A 19,850-nucleotide genomic window follows, 5' to 3' on the forward strand; every position below is an offset into this window, starting at 1 on the left:
CAGTAAGACCCTATTCAGTTGACTGGGAGTCTCCTTTTTGAACTGGGGATCCCCCAAAATAATCATATTTGAACTGGGGACCCCCCAACCCGATAAGCACTTGCATGGAAAGTAGTAGCCTAGTTGAGGTGTTCAATTTGGTTTGACTCTTCTAGAGAAAAAAAAAAAAAAATCTAGTTCCGAGTTTATTTCGTTATGCCTCCTGCGAAGCGTGGCCAATTGGGGACCCTGGGCGTACAACACACTTTGGACAAACGGACAAAGCCATGCAGATGTTGGAGCTTAGCTCCTTCCAGGAGCACTGCACTTATGAGAGGATGCCTTGTCCTTCTTCCACATAGAGGAGCATCACGGGCTGGGGTGGGACATACGTACATACAGACAAAGAAAGATGTAGGAGCGAGAGCTCAAAAACATTCAAGGAAAACATGAAAGTTAAACATTTTAAAAAGACCCCAGTTATAATTCCTTCAGGAGACTTTCTGGGTGAAAGTAACTTTTGAGGAGAAAAGATAAATAAAGATAAATAGCAAATAAATAAATAATACATAATAATAGTGACAATCATTTATAGCGATAGAGCCCAATGATAACGACTAGTGACAATAACATTATCTCAAAGCTGTCGAGCCTCTGGTCTAATTCAGTGGTTCTCAACCTGTGGGTCGGGACCCCCAGGGGGGGTTTATCGTCTACTGCTTTTGTGAAGTCCCCAGATGAATAACCTAATGTGCAACATTGTTTTCTCTCTCAACAGTAAAGAAACCAACATAAAGGTTAAGTGTATAGTGTATCTGCCAATTTTTTGACTCTTTAACACCTCTAAAACGACAAATTAAACATTGGCAAAACTGTCAAATATTCGAGGCAGAAATTGTGAAAATAGCCGATCTACACGCTCACAACGCCTAGGGCTGTAGCTCTGCTAATTGGTGGGATAGGGCTGTGTATCTCTGCTCTAATTGGTGGGATAGGGCTGTAGCTCTGCTCTAATTGGTGGGATAGGGCTGTAGATCTACTCCAATTGGTGGGATAGGGCTGTAGCTCTGCTCTAATTGGTGGGATAGGGCTGTAGCTCTGCTCTAATTGGTGGGGTATGGCTGTGCCCACAGATATAAAAAGCTAGATACCTCCTCCAGTGTGGGGCGTTGGTCAAAGAGAGCTGGCAAGCCTCCCAATAACTCTATGCAAGCCTCCAGAATTCTGAGGCGGGGCTCTTGGGAATTCTGAAGGACGCATCCTTGTGCGTCACAGAATGGGAAGCTCGGTAGGACAAGCGGTGCTTGACCAGTCGCGCCAATGAACTGCAGCGGCGGGGGAGGTATCTAGCTTTTTATATCTGTGGCTGTCCCTCCGGGACGAGGGAGATGAAGAAGGTGGAGACGAAGGTCCAGGCGGTGGCGACGGCGCCGGGAGGGCGACGGACGTCGCCGTTCTCCTCGGAGCCTCCTCCTCCTCCTCCTCCTTCGCCGCGGTCCGCCGGCCGCCCCGCTTCCTGCGCGTCCCGTCGAGTCTCCGCCTCTTCCCCTCCCCCCGCGGGGTGCTGCTGCTCGGCCCTGAAGGGGAACCAGGCGTTCTGGTGCAGGTAGACCAGCAGCACGGCGCCGGCCACGATGAGGAACAGGCTGGCGGAGGAGGAGAAGTACATGATGCTGAGCAGCACGCACACGTTAGACACCGTGTACAGCCGGTCCAGCCAGTCGGGGCTCGCTGCCTCGTCCTCGGCGGCCCCCTGCTGCTGATGCTGCCGCTGCTGCTGCTGTTGGGCGTCCGCCTGGGCGTCCGCGGGGTTCTGCGGGGCGGGCTCGGGCGCGGGGCAAGGCCTCCCGTCGGCCTCGTCCAGGGAGGAAGGGCTCGGAGGCGACGGATGGGAGGCGAAGGCAGCGGCGGGAGGCTGGGAGGCGGCCATGGCCACCTGCTGCTGTATGTAGTAGTGCCAGGCGTACATGTGCTGCCACCACAGCATTTGCATGGGCGCGTAGAGCGCATTTGCAGGGGCGGCTTCCGCGTGCCCCTGAAAGGGACCCCACTGCGGCACTCCGCGGGCCTCGCCACCGGTAGGAGCGGGCTGATCGGGTTTGCGCTGAGAGGGTAAGCCACCGTCGCCAGCGTGGTACTTGGGCCCATCGGGGGGGCTTCCCAGCACAGGGGAACCGGGGACCGGCTGGCTCTCCTGGTCTGGCGGGGTGGTGACCGCGAGGGGGGACGACGTCGCGGACCCGGCGACGTCTGAGCTAGCAGAGCCGGGGACAGAGTCGGAGACCACCACGGGCGGCGGGTCGGCGGTCCCAGCGCTGGGACCGTGAGGGGTGGGAGGGCCCGGGGTGCGGGAGGCGTTGACCAGGTTCACCATGTACTCGTCCTGCTTCCGGAGCAGCGCGTCCCGGAGCTGTGGGTGGTCCCGCAGCAGCCCGCCCGAGTGCACCCGAGGCTGGCCTCTGGGGGACGGTTCGCTGGGGTACATGTCAGACATGACGCTCGTTCAATGTTCTTCGTTGCCCTCTCCGGCTATCTGTGCCAGCTTATATAGGCTCTGGCTGTCCTACACCATGGTTTACGACACAATCAGGCAGACAGGATGAAGCGTTGTGATTGGACAGTGGTCAATGAGCAGCGAGCCCATGAGAGGGGATGGGTTTTATATCCCTGCTGGTCCAAATATGGACTTCCCCACTGGCGTCATCAATATGATGTCATGATTGTCATCCAATAGACATAGGATATTCTCTCGTCAACCCTGGTGCTGACAGCACATCACTTTATGATGCCACCGGCTGTCTAGTCAGAGTGCTCAGGTTCTGGTTCTAAGCATTGACAACCGCTATTGGCTGAAAAATGGTCTCTCTCCCTCCTCTTTTCTCTTCACCCCCTCCCTCTCCCCACCTCCCCCTCTTTCCCCATCAACTCTCTGTCATCGGGGGTCTCCATTTATGGGCATGTGACATCATACACAACACAAACCTATAACAATGTTGAATTGTTATGAGGGATCTCCATATGTGGACATATTCTGGGCACACACATCACATGCAGAACAATCCCCCCCTCAAATGTTATTGTTTTTCAGTAGATTAATGCTAACCTCGCGTCACCACCCTCTCTACCTCGGAGGAAAGCCTGGTATTGGTGTGATCCACTCTAGGTGTGGCCTAAACTGGAAAGAAGAGGCAGAAGAAATGCTGTCACTTTGTTTTGGTCCCCCTGTTTGTTTCCCCAATCCCTATTTAAATGTTCCAAGTAGTAGTAGTCTTGCCAGTCGATCGCTACGAGTTATACTAAATAGTCCAGGCGTTTCGGGCAGTATTTTGATGTAATCGTGCACTTTATGAAAGAAGCATGAAATTTGGCACACAGTTAGAACATGCCATATGGAACATTTTTGGCTATAGGGGCATCGCAGATTTGTCTTGGGAAACTTGTGGGAGCCAATTAAAGTTGGGCTCTCATAGACTTTACTATAGAGTAAAATAATACAAAAAATACATATGCTTTAAGTAGCATGTAAGGGGTCAAACTAGGTGTTTTGGGGGATTCTGAATCCAATGCAAACATTTGTTTTGCAGGAAAAACATTCCTTGGGCTAAAAACGGACCCCATAAAACTATGGTTTAGTGATGAGTCATCACTTTTCAAAGTTTTGTGGCGGCCGTTTCTCGGAAAGGAATGTTTTTCGTGCAAAACAAATGCTTGCATTGGATTCAGAATCCCGAATAACACCTAGTTTGACCCCTCACATGCTACTTAAAGCATATTTATTTTTTGTATTATTTGACTCTATAGTAAAGTCTATGAGAGCAACTTTGATTGGCTCCCACAAGTTTCCCAAGACAAATCTGCGATGCCCCTATAGCCAAATATTTTCCATATGGCATGTTCTAACTGTGTGCCAAATTTCATGCTTCTTTCATAAAGTGCACGCTGTTTGCCTGAAACGCTCGGACTAAAAAGACTGATATACCGAAAGAATTTCCCAAATAAGCAAAACTACCCCGCATCAAGGGTTTTATTGGGTAGGCCCTAACATTATGCCCCTGAACCCGGGGAATTATTTTGGGTTAAAATTGGTTCCGGTTTGGTAGTCCTGACCAAAGTGTACAGTAGTCCGTCTGATGACTGCAACATGACGGAAGTTATTTCTGCTCCCGACCGGATCAGAAACCTGAAAATGATAGTGATCCCCAGATGCCCTGCTTCATCATATTACAGCGGCACACAAAAGCAGCAAAAACAGCTGATCTACAAGCTCATAACGTGCTGTGATGTGATGCGTTGTGAGCTTGTAGATCTGCTATTTTTGCCGTTCTAAAAGAAATTAATTGAAGTGTGTCTGTGGGTTTTATATACATTTAACCAATGAAAAGTATTAGTCACAAGATCTTGTGAATTATAGTCACAAGTTAAAACATTTAAAAAAAAAATATATATATATAGTAGATCTACAAGCTTATGCATCGTGAGCTTGAGGATCAGCTCTTGTTTATTATACATGCTTAATATGGTAAAACATTTGCTGCTATAATAATATTAAATAAAGTCAATTTGTTGTGGACTGATAAAAAATCTTGAAAATATCAGATCTACAAGCTCACAATACATCACATTGCTTGTAGATCGGCTATTTTCAAATGGCCGTACTATAGACTATAGTGCTGAAGTGGGTAATGTGTGTTGTGTAATAATAATCAAAATTTGAAAAGTAGTAACTAAAATGCACAAATAAATGTAGTAGAATAAAAGTACAATAAGTGCCTCTGAGATGTAGAGTAAATACAAATACCTCACAATTGTACTTAAAAGTAGGACTGTCATCTAAAGGGGTACTGTCACTTTAAAAAGTAATCTTAAAATATTAGTTAATAATGATGTCATTGTGAGAATTATAAGCCAATCAAATTAATTGACTGTACTTAGACTACTTACTGTACTGGTCAGCTGTTGTTGGGGAGCGAGGGGCAGATTACACTGTGACATGAGTTTCAGACTATTTCAGACCGTTTTCAGAGAGACAACGTGACCTATACTGTATCATCTATTATAATTTCGGGGCGTGTCACTGTCAGCGGGCCTTTAAGTACTAAACTTAAATAAATCAACTTAGTTACTTTACACCATGGTATACAGTGAACTGACTCATTTACTGTGGATTGACAGGGTGGATGGTTCAGGTACTGTACATACATATGACCCAATACTGACCGCTAGTGGTAGATAATAAACAATACAAAAACATGACAGTAATTTAGTGGTATAACGTTAGTGAATGTGATTAATGGATGTGTAGTTCACACAGAACACTTCAAACAATTACTATGTATCTTTTTAAACTCTAAATGATATCTTAATACTGTTTATCACAGAATATGCTATGCCCTTAATGGCTTATCCTAATCTAGAACTCTATAAAGACAGCAGAGCAACAGCGACCTCTACTGGGGACACTGTTCAACACATTTGGTTCTCAAAGTGGGGTCCGGGGACCCCAGTCCCCAGGGGTCTTTGAGGGAGTTCCAGGGGGTCCCCACCCCAGCTAAATGATAGTTAAGAACCAAATGGACCCTTTTGGGTCTGTAACTCAGACATTGTACGAATGGAACCAAATGGGCCTGATGGGCCCATTTTGTTCCATTCGTACACTCTCAGAGTTAAAGTAACACTGATTTTACAATATAAATTAGGTCCTCAGTGATAGAAATACTATTAAATGGGGTCCGTGGCCTAATGCATATCAAACTGGGGGTCCTTCAAAGTAAAATGGCTCAGAATCACTGCTAGAGCTGTAAAAGTCTTCTCTAATGGGGGTCCCTGGCATACCTTTTCAAGTGGGGGTCTGCGGGCTAATAAGTGTCAATTTGGGGGTCCTTCAGAGGAAAAGGTTTGAGCAGACCATTACAACGTCTACAACGGTATTCAGTAAACACGTTTAAACACGTTGGGTCAAATAGTTGTGTTCTCTGGTCAGTGGTTGAAACATGTTGGGTCAGATTCATGTGTTGTTCAGTCAGTAGGCTAGTGGAGCAGCAGGACATGGTACCGTCTCTCTCTGTCTCTTGTTTTTCCTTCTAAACTCACCGTCTGTTGTGTGAAATCAACCATGTGGATTTATTTACTCGTTTTCCTGGTGACTGGGACCAGCTATGGAACATCTGCACCAGGTAAGACAAAGTTAAACATGACAGATACAACCCACTGTCCCGCTGAGCATTTTTCTGTTTAATATACGTCTAATATTGGTCCATATATGTCTATTGTAGTCCCTAGACGTCCTGTCTAAAATCTATCTATGCCTTTATTTGGTGTGTTCAATGTGCCCATTTGATGTGCTGTTTTGTAAGCTATTTTTGATTTTGTGCACTTTGTAAATGGCATTTGATGGACAGTTTGTGTTGACATCACATGTGCAATTGAACAATGAGCATTATGTGTTGTATGCAGTCAAACATTGTCAGAGTGACATATTTAATTTATAATACATACATAGGTTGGGGGCACGGTGGCGCAGTGGTTAGCGATTCGCCTCTTAGGGTCCAGGGTTCAATTCTCGCCGGGAGACGCTGTGGGCGCTGGGGGTGTGTTCCTCCCTCCGCGTCATCAGCGCCCACACCCTAGGTGGGGTTGTCGATAGGTCCTTTCTGTGTGGAGTTTGCATGTTCTCCCCGTGTCTCCTAGGTTAGATACCCTCACAAAAACATGCAGTAATCTAGGTCTCAATAATGCCAGCCGGAGTGTCTGATGGAGGGGAAAGGAACTGGTTCCAATAATGTGTTCTTCCACGCACTACGTCCAAACCAGGGAAATCCCCACTGTCAGGTGAAAAGAAGCAACTTGGACTCCTCATGCATAGAAGGAAGCATGAGGTCAGTCTGTTGTCTCCCCAGGCACGGCAGAGGTAGCACTGGGTGAAAAATGGGTTACAAAATCGTGGGATAAAAATTATATATATAAAAAACAGACATAGGCTACCTCCATATTCTTACATTTAGAAAGCACTGAACGACCCTACTCAGAAGTTAGGGTTTGGCAGTGTGGCGCGTCAACGCAGTGTTTTGATTGGTTGATTTTCATGGCGGCGTCCCCCACGGTGAATAATGGCGTAGAAAATGATATCAGAATATAATTTTTGTTATCAAAATTTGCATTCTCACTGCGGTCTGCTCTGTGGCGTAGATTCAGAATGATATGCACATTAACTCCACACCTTTTTTGCGTGTCATATCATAACCACTTTAAGTACAGAGGATTATATATGCAGACAACCATTCGAGCATTCTACGCTACCTGGTGAGCCGTTCAGTTTGGTGGCTGTGCATTCTAGGCGAGCGGTCAAAGAACAAAAAAGTTTGGAAAGCTATGCAGCCCTACAAACGCAGAGTGCAGTAACTACGTTTTTGGACACATTTATTTGTGTATCCCAAAGGTCAAAGTAGCTCTGTATAGCGCCTTGGATAAAGGCACTATAGAGCGTCAGTGGTTTCCTGGTGTCACTTTATATTCCCCATCAGGGCCGGAGTGGGACCCAAAATCTGAGAGGGAATCATATACACCCACCCAGGCCACATTTGCTCACCAGGCCACATTTGCTCGAGGGCGTGACGGTGTGCGCGAGCTATATTCCATATAGACTGACAGTCACACGACGGCACTCTTAAACTGAGTCACACAATAACACTATTAAAATGACAGTCACACAACAACACTATTAAAATGACAGTCACACAACAACAATATTAAAATGACAGTCACACAACAACACTCTATTAAACAACCACCATGCCCCACACAGTCCTACATTCCAGTACTTTTCTGTTCTCTAATCTTTCTCTATCCTCACCATAGTTTGTCCTTCTGTCCTATATTCTGTCCTAACAATGTCCATGAATGAATTGAATACCAATACCTCCGACATAAACACGACTGTAAAAGGACTTATTTGGGGTGTTTTTAGAATGATAACATCCAGACTATCATACCTGAGCTAGCACTGGGCTGTCCTGCTGAAGCCCCAGCACTGGTATATCCACCTTTAGGAAACATGGCCAAAAACTTATTCCATAGTACAATGTCTACAGGCTGGCTGGCTGGCTGGCAGAGTAGGCCTAGCCTAGCAGCATCTAGCCTATTAACCATCATGTAACAATTGTCATTAAAGTAGCAGCAGCACATGACATGATATATTGTATCTAGGCCTATTAACTAGCTGTTATGATTGTTTGGACTGAGTGGTAGGGCCGGAGTGGGACCCAAAATCTGGGAGGGAATCATATACACCCACCCAGGCCACATTTGCTCACCAGGCCAGGGGGATTCGTCCCCCCGTTCCCTACTGTCAATCCGGGCCTGTTCCCCATTCATTTTCGCCATAGACTTTTACAAAAATATTTATAACAATTATGTTAAGCCTCAAACCAAGCCATCCAGGATGGCAGTGAATCATGACCATACAACCTTTGATCCTATGTGAAAACATATATTAATATTTACATTATTTGATATACTACATACTACCCTTTGTTTAGCTATTTTCAAAATGTTCTTTTCGTAGAAACAAAGGTTGTATGGTCATAATTCACTGCCATCCTGGATGGCTTGGTTCGAGGCTTAACATAATCGTTATAAATATCTTTGTAAAAGTCTATGGCGCAAATGAATGGGGAATATTAAGTGGCACCAGGAAACCACTTCCGCTGCGATGCTCTATATGAAATGCACCATTTACTATTCCTGACGAAACGGTGTGGGATCGTTAAGAATGTTGGTATTATTAAGTATCAATGGTTTTATAATAAATAATTAAAGGTGTTAAAGTATTATAGTAGTGTCAAAGATTCTAATGTTTCAAAGGATTTAAAGGTTCTAAAGGTGTTAAAAGGATACCTGGCTAATAAGCCTTATATGCCTTAATACACTATAATGGCCTTCTATGACTAATTCATAACTATAATTAATTAATAACATTTAAATAAATATTTTATATAAATAGCGTATTTTTTTTTCACCAGTTAATCTTTTATTCAAGAGGGACGATGACCGTCGCAAGTTGTTGATGATGTCATTTGTCCATGTGTGGACTAAATATAAAACATATTTAAAATATTGATTTGATGATCAGATTAACCTTAGGAAGCACCTTAGGAAGAACTGCAATATTTATTGGCTCATAAAAACACTTTAATTGAAAGAAAATCCACTTCTGACATATTGGTCCAAAATTCATGTGAAAAACATCCGAGGAGGAGTTCAATTTGAACTGTTTTTCATATAACTCAAAATGATGGGAGACCTAAAGGCCAGAGGTCAAAAGTCAGACGTAGTTTCATGGCTGTAGGTCAAAGAGGGCATGAGATACCTGTTCAAAGTTTTGCATTCAATTGATCACTACAGCGCCACCATTTGGCCAATGGTCGTGGACTTCGTGTCACTGACCCTTGACATAGCCCTCCACCATAAAAAAAGAAACGACAGCAATGAATTATTCGTAAAACGGCAGATAATAATAATAAAATAAAATAAAATAATAATACGTGTTACTTTTGTCCCTGGTCTCCCCTATGATCTCCACCTGCAGCAGAAACAACCAGCTCCAACCAAACCACAACACATCCAAGTACAACCACCCCACAGACCACTGCGACGACAACACCTACAACCACTACACCACTTCCAACTGGTGCACCACAGGAGTACCACTGGAGCTCCAAGAGACTTAACTGGTTCCAGGCACGTCAGTGGTGCCAGGAACACTTCACAGACATGGCGGCCGTCCATACCAGAGAGGAGAATGATTACCTCAACCAGATTGTGCCCAGCCCTAAAGTCTACTGGATTGGCATTCGCAGAGTGAATGGTGTCTTTACCTGGGTAGAAAGCGGGGAGAAAGTGACCATAGATGCTGAGAACTGGGCACCTGGAGAGCCTAATAACCACAGTGGTGATGAGGACTGTGTGGAGATTTATATCAAGGATAGTCGCCAAGGCTACAGCGGTAAATGGAATGATAGACCATGCAGAGCTGCTCAGGAAACGATCTGCTACGGAGGTACAACACTTTGCCAACAGATTGTTCAGTTGTTTTCATACATTTTCATGCCGGACCTCCAAATTGATACATACAGTATTTGGCGATAGATAATATTTGTCAACACTATTAAAAAAAAAAAAAATCTATCTATCTATCTCTCTCTCTCTCTATCTCTATCTCTATCTCTATCTCTCTCTCTCTCTCTCTCTCTCTCTCTCTCTCTCTCTCTCTCTCTCTCTCTCTGTCTCGTGCCCAGGGGGTGTGCACAGTATCTAAGGGATAGAATGTAGGAGTCTCAGAAGTAATGTTGGAGTGCCAGTTGGGCAGATCTTTATGCCCATACATGGTGTTCTATGTCCAGGCCAGTCTGTGATCAGAGTATGATGTCAGAGAAGCATGCAGACAGACAGACGGTTACCATGGTGGCGAAACTGTGTAGTATCAGTGATGTCAGCATGCAGATGGTCAGACAGACGGACAGACATTCGCTAAAATATATATATGTTACAGTTAGTTTGGGTAACTCAGTCAGATTGGGGTAAGAGCGCTCGTTTTGTATTTCACCACACCCCCCTACCGCCACCTGGATCAATTCACTTTGATGATCACTTATCAACACACCTGTGTAATTCCCAGATGATGCCACAAGATACTGTGGCTCACGCTTCACTGTGCAGTCGGTGACGTCACTCATCTGCGTCCCCTCTTTGTTTATCTACTAGCCTAGCTCAGCTGTGTTTAGCCATTAGCTTACTATGCCTAACCCTAACCCTAACCTTAACCTCAGTAAAACTATGCCTAACCCTAACCCTAAAACTAACCTCTGTGGGGTGAGGCGCTATCCTGCCGCTATCCTGCCGACGCTCCATTGTCACCCAAGTGGGCACATCAAAGCGTGTGTGGATCAAAGCGACCGCTTGCTCTGCCCCGCGCCGCACAACGAGCGCTCCTGGTCTCAATCTAACTGAATCTCAAACTAACTGTGACACATATATATATATATATATATATATATATATATATATTAAAAAAGAGAGCTAATAGATATTTTGATTTGATTGGATTTATTTGAAAAGCAGTAAAGTGTGGGGGTTCCTGATAATAATGATATATCAATAGTAACAAACCAGTTCTTCCTGATAGTTGTCATTAATTCAACTACCAAAACACTGCTCTTTGTGTTTTCTCTCTCCATCCATCTACTTCTTCCTGTCCTGTCCTCCTACCATCGTCACAGATCACTGCTACACTGGCAACAGCAGTGACTATCGGGGGAAGGTTGCCAAGACTTTCTCTGGGAAAACCTGCCAGAGATGGTCGGCCCAGACACCTCACACACACACCTGGACACCTGAAAGAAACCCAGACAAGTAAGAAGACAGAGACAAATATTACATGTCTGTCTGTCTGTCTGTCGGTCGGTCGGTCAGTGTCTGTCTGTCTGTCTGTCTGTCTGTGTACTACCTACTTACCGTACCTTCATATTTTTGTCAGAGGCCTGGAGGAAAACTACTGCCGTAATCCAGACGGAGAGAGGAGGCCATGGTGCTTCACCACTGACTCAGAGACACCCTGGGAGTTCTGCCCGGTCCACAGATGTGATGAAGGTAACTCTGACCACTGATTGTTAATGTTCACAACAATGATTGAAGTGATTACTTTTAGGACATTTACACTGAGGATGTAAAGCAGGGTCAGCTACCTTTTTGAAATGAAGTGCCATGGTTTTAGTTTCTAGATAGTAAGTGTGCCATGTTAACATTCATTTTAATGACACCACATCAAAAAACCTGACAGTTTGATTGTCAGGACATTGTTATAACGGTCATTAGACTCAATAACCCACCTATCTCCCCGACTCCCTCCCCAGTCAAAGTTCTGTGTTTTAATGAATGTAGAATGATGTGCAGGATGTAATTTGCTGCAAATTAGGTGACTTAATTTAATTGACCACGTTTAAGACAATATTTGATTTTAAAATAAGAATCCTCTCTGTCACACTGTGCCAGTGTGCCAGTGATCACCCTCCCCTGTGCCATGTTGGCACCGTGCCTAAGGTTGGCAGCCCTGATGTAAAGTAACAGTTTTGGACATACAAGGTTTCCACCATTTTTCATCTAGTTTTAGTCATAGTGTTTTGAATAAAATTCCATTTAGTTTTAGTCACATTTTGGTCATCTGAAATGTTTTAGTGTTAGTTTAGTTTTACTGTAATAAAAAATTACAAAATCACAAAATCATCACTGGTTTCTACCGGACAGTGAGGATATGTTTAACACTTTCAGACCTGAGGCCGATTCTACAAACGTCTTCAACCCCCCCCCCCCCCCCATCTGAAAATGGTTTGTGCCAGGGACCCCCAAAATGATATGTATTTGACCCCCCGATAAAATAACCCAATCAAATACACAAACCAGGAAATAAACAGATGAAGTGTGGAATCAGAGCAGTCAGTAGTGTAAAGTGTATTGTGTAGTGTCTCATGTATTAAAGTGTTGGAAGGAGTGCATGCAGGGGAAGTGCAACATTCAGGAGATCTGCTAAAGGACTGAGGCTGTTAGCTTTTTAAAGGGGCGTGAGAACCGGGCCCAGGTGCTCGCCAATCAACCTGATGACCATCATACTGCTCCTCAAGTCCTGGGAACCAAAATAGAAACACCAAATTAGAAGGACAAAACAAATAATACTCAAAACCACTCAGCGTTCAGCGGAGGAGGAGATTTATGTACGTACGTACGTACGTACGTACGTACGTACGTACATGCATGCATGTATGTACGTATGTACGTATATACATGCATGTATGTACGTACATACATGCATGCATGCATGCATGCATACATACATACATACATACATACATACATGCATGCATGCATACATGCATGCATACATGCATGCATACATACATAGTACACACATACATACATACATACATACATACATAGTACATACATACATACATACATACATACATACATACATACATACATACATACATACATACATACATACATGCATACATACATAGTACTGTACATACATACATACATACATACATACATAGTACATACATACATACATACATACATACATACATACATACATACATACATACATACCAGAGGTCGCGCTAGGATTTTTAACAGCCGGTCACCGTGACCGGCATGATAAAAATTTACCGGACATCTGAAGAAAATACCGGACATAATCATTTTAATGCATAAATTACAAGCAGGTGTACAAACAGCCAATAGCAACAGTTAAAGTAGTCTATTAGGCCTACTCACTGCATAGTTGGGACTGAAAACGAATTGAATGAAAAAGTAGGCTAAAAAGAAAGAAAGAAAAAAAACGCTTCAATCTTGCATGAGGGAATTCATTATTGGACTAATCGCGCAGGCTGTCTGCATGTGGCACACTGCTTTCACAACAAGGTATTTCTGTCATCATCTTTCATGCCAAAACAGTAGGCCTACAATACTATGTCTTGACTTAAAGGAAAATTCCAGAATAAAACATATCTCCCCCTAATCAGCCTTTTTTCACGTTTGAACTTACCTTGTATGATGGATTTCTGTCATGGTCTTCCATTTTGCGACATCTCCAGGAGCCTTCCAGATCTCCCCCCACAGCCAAAACGGGGGTATATTGTGGTCCTCCAAAAGCGCTAATTTTCACCGCTGCAAAGTTACTTTTTTCTTCATAAATCATCTATTTATAGTTCCAAGAGAGCCAGTAATCCACTGTTTTGTCGCTGCTTCTCCCCTCGGTGGGACACGACGGATGTTTACATCCCCAATAGCACTAAGAGAAGAAGAATGAAGTCTCGCGTCTCGCGATATTACCGGGACCGTTTAACTTATTTCCATGCATATATTATTTATTATTATATTACAGCCAGTATATATACACAACAAGGCATCGTGGTATACATTTAAAAAAATATAGGCCTATATAAAGTAGTAGAATATAATCTAGTTAGTATGTTGATCGGTAGAATCTAGTAAAAAGAATGAGAAGAAAAGTGAACACACACATTTCTGTGGGACTAAGGTAATTTTTACCCAAAGTTTATTTGGTGAGGCATTGCACATTATTTCAGAATGTCTTGAGGAAAATACGATTATTTTGTGTTTATATTGTAGCCTACATTGTTTACAAATAATAAATACACGTCAAAGTTATTTTGTAAGTAATTCCATGAATAAATAATAAATAAAATCGAAGAAATGTCTTGAGGAAAATAAAAATAACTAAGGTAATAGAATTACCTTACGATCACAGGAAGTCTGTTATGGTCATGAGGTACATTTTTACCTAAAGTTTATTTGGTGAGGCATTGCAGAATGTCTTGAGGAAAATACGATTATTTTGTGTTTATATTGTAGCCTACATTGTTTACAAATAATAATACATGTCAAAGTTATTTTGTAAGTATATCCATGAATAAATAATAAATAAAATCGAAGAAATGTATTGAGGAAAATAAAAATAACTAAAGGTAATAGAATTACCTTATGACTACAGGAAGTCCGTTAAAATGCTTTGTTTGTGAATCCTTCTCAGTCATATTACTAGATTCTAGCGACCACAGACTAACTAGATCATATTCTTCTGCTTTCTTATTTTTTATATATATACCACGATGCCTTGTTGTGTACATACTGGCTGTAATAACTCCAGGAGAAAGCTTTCATTTGCGCTAAAGAAAAAGCTAAAGGGGGCGCGGTAATATCGCGAGACTTCATTCTTCTTCTCTTAGTGCTATTGGGGATGTAAACATCCGTCGTGTCCCACCGAGGGGAGAAGCAGCGACAAAACAGTGGATTACTGGCTCTCTTGGAACTATAAATAGATGATTTATGAAGAAAAAAGTTACTTTGCAGCGGTGAAAATTAGCGCTTTTGGAGGACCACAATATACCCCCGTTTTGGCTGTGGGGGGAGATCTGGAAGGCTCCTGGAGATGTCGCAAAATGGAAGACCATGACAGAAATCCATCATACAAGGTAAGTTCAAACGTGAAAAAAGGCTGATTAAGGGGAGATATGTTTTATTCTGGAATTTTCCTTTAAGAATATTGAAAAATAGCATTTGCTTCATAAGGTTGATAGATTCATCTGATCTGACCAGCAATGAATCCAATACTCACTGTCGAGTGGTGACACAGACAGACAGTGCGTCCGTGCGCATGTTATGCAACTTTAGGAGAGTTGAAAAGGCTCTTCCTACTGTCTCCACTCCATGTCTCCATCTCCTCATAAATAACTTCAAACACTGGTTGAGAACCATTGCTGTAGGCTATCATTTTCAGCTTCATGACATTTGACACAAAGCATTTTAAGCTGCTCTTCCTACAACAACATTAAGGTTCATGTTCTTCTGTGTTTCTTCTCATCCAGTGAGGCTGGTCGGCGGCTTCACCTCCTGTTCTGGCAGAGTAGAGATCTACCACCATGACAGTTGGGGGACGGTGTGTAATGATGACTGGGACCTGGATGATGCTCAGGTAGTGTGTAGAGAGTTAGACTGTGGAAGGGCTCTGTCAGCACCACGTTGGGCACACTTTGGAAAGGGTGTTGGTGTTTGGAACATCTGGTTGGATGATGTCAGCTGTTCAGGCAGTGAATCACGTCTCTCACAGTGCAGCCACCGAGGGTTTGGAACCCACAACTGTTGGCACGGAAAAGATGCTGGTGTTGTCTGTGAAGGTAAATACTGTATATAATATACATAAAATACATATATCATTATTATCTGCACTGTTGGTACAATTTCTTTAACATTTACAGACATTTTCTTTAAGGATTATTTGCCCACCTAATCCTCTCCCCCCTGGTGGGCAAATCTTCATGATGTGATGTTTTACTCTGTTTTAAGTCGAATAAAACATAATAAATGAATCAATAGGCCTACAGTATATAGTGCTCATGTGAAGAGTAAAGTACCATGCATAGTAATACATAAGGACCGCAGGTCTACACTAGAAACGAAGGGGGAGAGAGATTTCTTCTGTTTGGTCCTTTTAGTGTCTGTTGTTTCTCCCTGTCCGTAGGCTAGCGGACAACACCCAACCCGACATATTAAAACCAATTAAAACGTACAAAAAGAGTGGAAAGATATCGTTCTTCAACGTCTGTAAATCAACCATACCTCTATGGCAGTGGTTCTAAAACTTTTTAGGCCCAAAATAAACATACTTGAATTGGGGACCCCCGCCTTGACAAGCACTTGGAATTGTAGGTATTACATTTAGCGTTACTCTGTTCCATAGATCAGGGGTCCACAAACTTTTTTGGCTCAGGGCACCCCGATGAATATTTTCTTCATCCGGGGCACCCCTACATTATATTCATAATTTTCACTCCCAGCACCTTATATTTATAGCATATTTTAGCGATTATGTTGTGAGGAAAACATTGAGATAATAGCCATTTTGGTTAGAATTGACTGAAAATAACTTTGTACTTCAAGTTTAAAATGATACAAATATTATCAAATTATCTCGCGGCACCCCTGGACTGCCGTCGCGGCACCCCAGGGTGCCCCGTCACCCACTTTGAAAACACCTGCCATAGATAAATATTGTGAAAATAGCCGATCTACAAGCTCACAACACCTCTTAAAGGTCCTACACCATGCATTTAAAAATAATTTATATAACACTGTTTGTGTCCCAAAAACGTTTTTGAAAAGGTTTGAGGCTAAATTACCACTCCTGAATACAGAGCCCCTATCATTTCTGCCTGGCTTTCAGAGCATTTTCAGCTGCAGTACCACCTTGTCCTGAGTGGGAGGACTGCGCTATTGAGCCAGTTTTGGCCCCACACTCCTCCCCACCTCCTGCTCAGCAGGCCTGCCCACCCCTCCCCAACCCTCTCCCAGCTCCTCCTGCCTCCTTCTCAGGCCTGCCCACCCCTCCCCAACCCTCTCCCAGCTCCTCCTGCCTCCTTCTCAGGCCTTGTGACATCACAAATCTGACCTTTCACAATCAGGACCGTTCTGAGACATGCTAACATAGATCTGCCCATAAACTGAGAAAGACACAATGGTCAGAAATAGGACTTTGTGAGGCTAGAAGTTGCTGGTGGGACACCAAGAAAATACATAAAAAATGGAAAAATGTAAATTCATGGTGTAGTCCCTTTAATATTTGCCAGTTTGGTCTTGAAAGTCCTTAAATTGTCACTTTATAAATGTGCAGATACCCTGTACGCACTTATACTGTATTTTGGATGATTTACCGTTGAGTGAGAAAAAAACATTAAGCTAATCATCTGGGGACCCAACAAAATAATTTGGGGACCCCACTTGGGACCCCGACCCCAAGTTTGAGAACTACTGCTCTATGGTACAAACATGGAAAGTTCTGTGGCGTGCCGTGAATGGCGTTCTCATCAAGAGCCTATGGTAAAGTGAAATGGCAGTGAGCCTCGATGGAGTCTAGCCTAATATGTTGAAAAAGACCCCATCAAGTTTCCTTTTTATGTAGACATTTTCCTTTTAATAAGACAGAAAATATAAAATTCTGTTGGTTATTGATTAATCACCAGATACGAGAGATGGGGGCTACTCAGTGAGTGTGGTTCATGCAGCCAAAATCGGTCTCGTTTCGAATCACTCTGTTCTGCAGCTCTGCAGTGGTGCAATACAGGCCCGCGGTCCCATAGGGAGCGGAATTGGAGCGGAGGTCGGGTCGGCCCGCACATAACGTAGAGGAACTATGCATTCTGACATAATTAACATATGTGCTCTCTCACCCAAAACGTACACAGAATCAAACGAACGTAACTATAAACGGCCCTTAACTCTGAGCATACAATATAATTACATTAGGCCTATTTATTGATAGAAAATAAAATAAAAAATAAAATAAAATAAAACACACACACACACACACACACACACACACACACACACACACACACACACACACACACACACACACACACGCGCGCACACACACACACACACACACACACACACACACACACACACACACACTCTTTGAGCCATCCATAGCCTAGTGTTTTGACAAACACAGAACGAGAACACGGAAGCGGAGAAATATATGATTCTATGAAAAAATGAAACGTTACAATAACTACTTTAGCTGGGGACCCCCTCAAGGACCCCACTTTGATAACCAAAGGGGGTTTAACCCATTTAGTGATAGTGTGGGGGTTCCTGATAATATAATATATCATTAGTAACAAACCAGTCCTTCCTGAAAGTTGTCATTAATTGTCATTAATTGGTCTTTGTGTTTTCTCTCTCCATCCATCTGCTTCTTCCTGTCCTGTCCTCCTACCATAGTCCCAGATAACTGCTACACTGGCAACGTTAGAGACTATCAGGGGAAGGTTGCCAAGACTATCTCTGGGAGAACCTGCCAGAGCTGGTCGGCCCAGACACCTCACACACACACCTGGACACCTGAAAGATACTCAGACAAGTAAGAAGACAGAGCCAAACATCTACCTGTCTGTCTGTCTGTCTGTCTGTCTGTCTGTCTGTCTGTCTGTCTGTCTGTCTGTCTGTCTGTGTACTGCCTACTTACTGTACCTACCTTCATATTTTTGTCAGAGGCCTGGAGTTAAACTACTGCCGTAATCCAGGAGGAGAGAGGATGCCATGGTGCTTCACCACTGACTCAGAGACACCCTGGGAGTTCTGCCTCAGATGTGATGAAGGTAACTCTGACCACTGATTGTTAATGTTCACAACAATGATTTTATTGATTACTTTTAGGACATTTACACTGAGGATGTAAAGCAGGGTCAGCAACCTTTTTGAAATGAAGTGCCATGTTTTTAATTTCTAGATACTCAGTGTGCCATGTTAACATACATTTTAATAACACCATCAAAAATTCAGACATTTTGATTACCAGGACATTGTTATAATGGTCATTAGACTCAATTAGCACCTATCTCCCCATCGCCATACCCAGTCAAAGTTCTGTGTTTTAATGAATGTAGAATTATGTGCAGGATGTAATTTGCTGCAAATTAGGTGACTTAATTTAATTGACCACGTTTAAAACTATATTAGATTTTAAAATATAAATCCTCTCTGTCACACTGTGCCAGTGTGCCAGGGGGAGGGTGATCACTGGCACACTGGCACAATGTGACAGAGAGGATTTTTATTTTAAAATCAAATATTGTTTTAACTCTTTCAGACCCCTCTTCTAGCGCCACCATCAGGCCACTTTTTTGGACACTGCTCCTACAGATTTTAGCCTAAAATCACGCTATCCCTTACGTCATGTGATCAACATGGATCTGTCCCATTCCCCATATTCCATCCTGATTGACTACAATTGCCTTCTAAAGTTTGTGCATGCGATGTGACAATCGCTTATCTCTCGATTAGGGAGTCTTACTGGTGTTTTCTCTCTCCATCCATCTACTCCTTCCTGTCCTGTCCTGTCCTGTCCTGTCCTCCTACCATCATCCCAGAACTCTGCTACACTGGCAACAGCAGGGACTATCAGGGGAAGGTTGCCAAGACTATCTCTGGGAGAACCTGCCAGAGCTGGTCGGCCCAGACACCTCACACACACACCTGGACACCTGAAAGAAACCCAGACAAGTAAGAAGACAGAGCCAAACATCTACCTGTCTGTCTGTCTGTCTGTCTGTCTGTCTGTCTGTCTGTCTGTCTGTCTGTGTACTAGCTACTTACTGTACCTATACCTGCATATTTTTGTCAGAGGCCTGGAGGAAAACTACTGCCGTAATCCAAACGGAGAGAGGATGCCATGGTGCTTCACCACTGACTCAGAGACACTCTGGGAGTTCTGCCCTGTCCCCAGATGTGATGAAGGT

At 43.4% G+C, this 19,850-nt stretch overlaps 1 protein-coding gene across 1 annotated transcript; it reads right to left on the reverse strand.

Annotated features, from left to right (window-relative positions):
- Positions 1-1,333: 1,333 nt before the first annotated feature.
- LOC308297789 (homocysteine-responsive endoplasmic reticulum-resident ubiquitin-like domain member 2 protein) lies at positions 1,334-2,473 on the reverse strand (the record flags this gene model as incomplete). The annotated part of the gene is made up of 1 exon (XM_080741356.1): positions 1,334-2,473. The coding sequence occupies one exon, from the start codon at positions 2,471-2,473 to the stop codon at positions 1,334-1,336; it is 1,140 nt and encodes a 379-aa protein (XP_080597482.1).
- Positions 2,474-19,850: the final 17,377 nt, after the last annotated feature.

Source organism: Nannobrachium achirus (assembly GCF_963921795.1).
Source record: "Nannobrachium achirus genome assembly, chromosome: 14".
In the NCBI taxonomy this organism is placed as follows: domain Eukaryota; kingdom Metazoa; phylum Chordata; class Actinopteri; order Myctophiformes; family Myctophidae; genus Nannobrachium; species Nannobrachium achirus.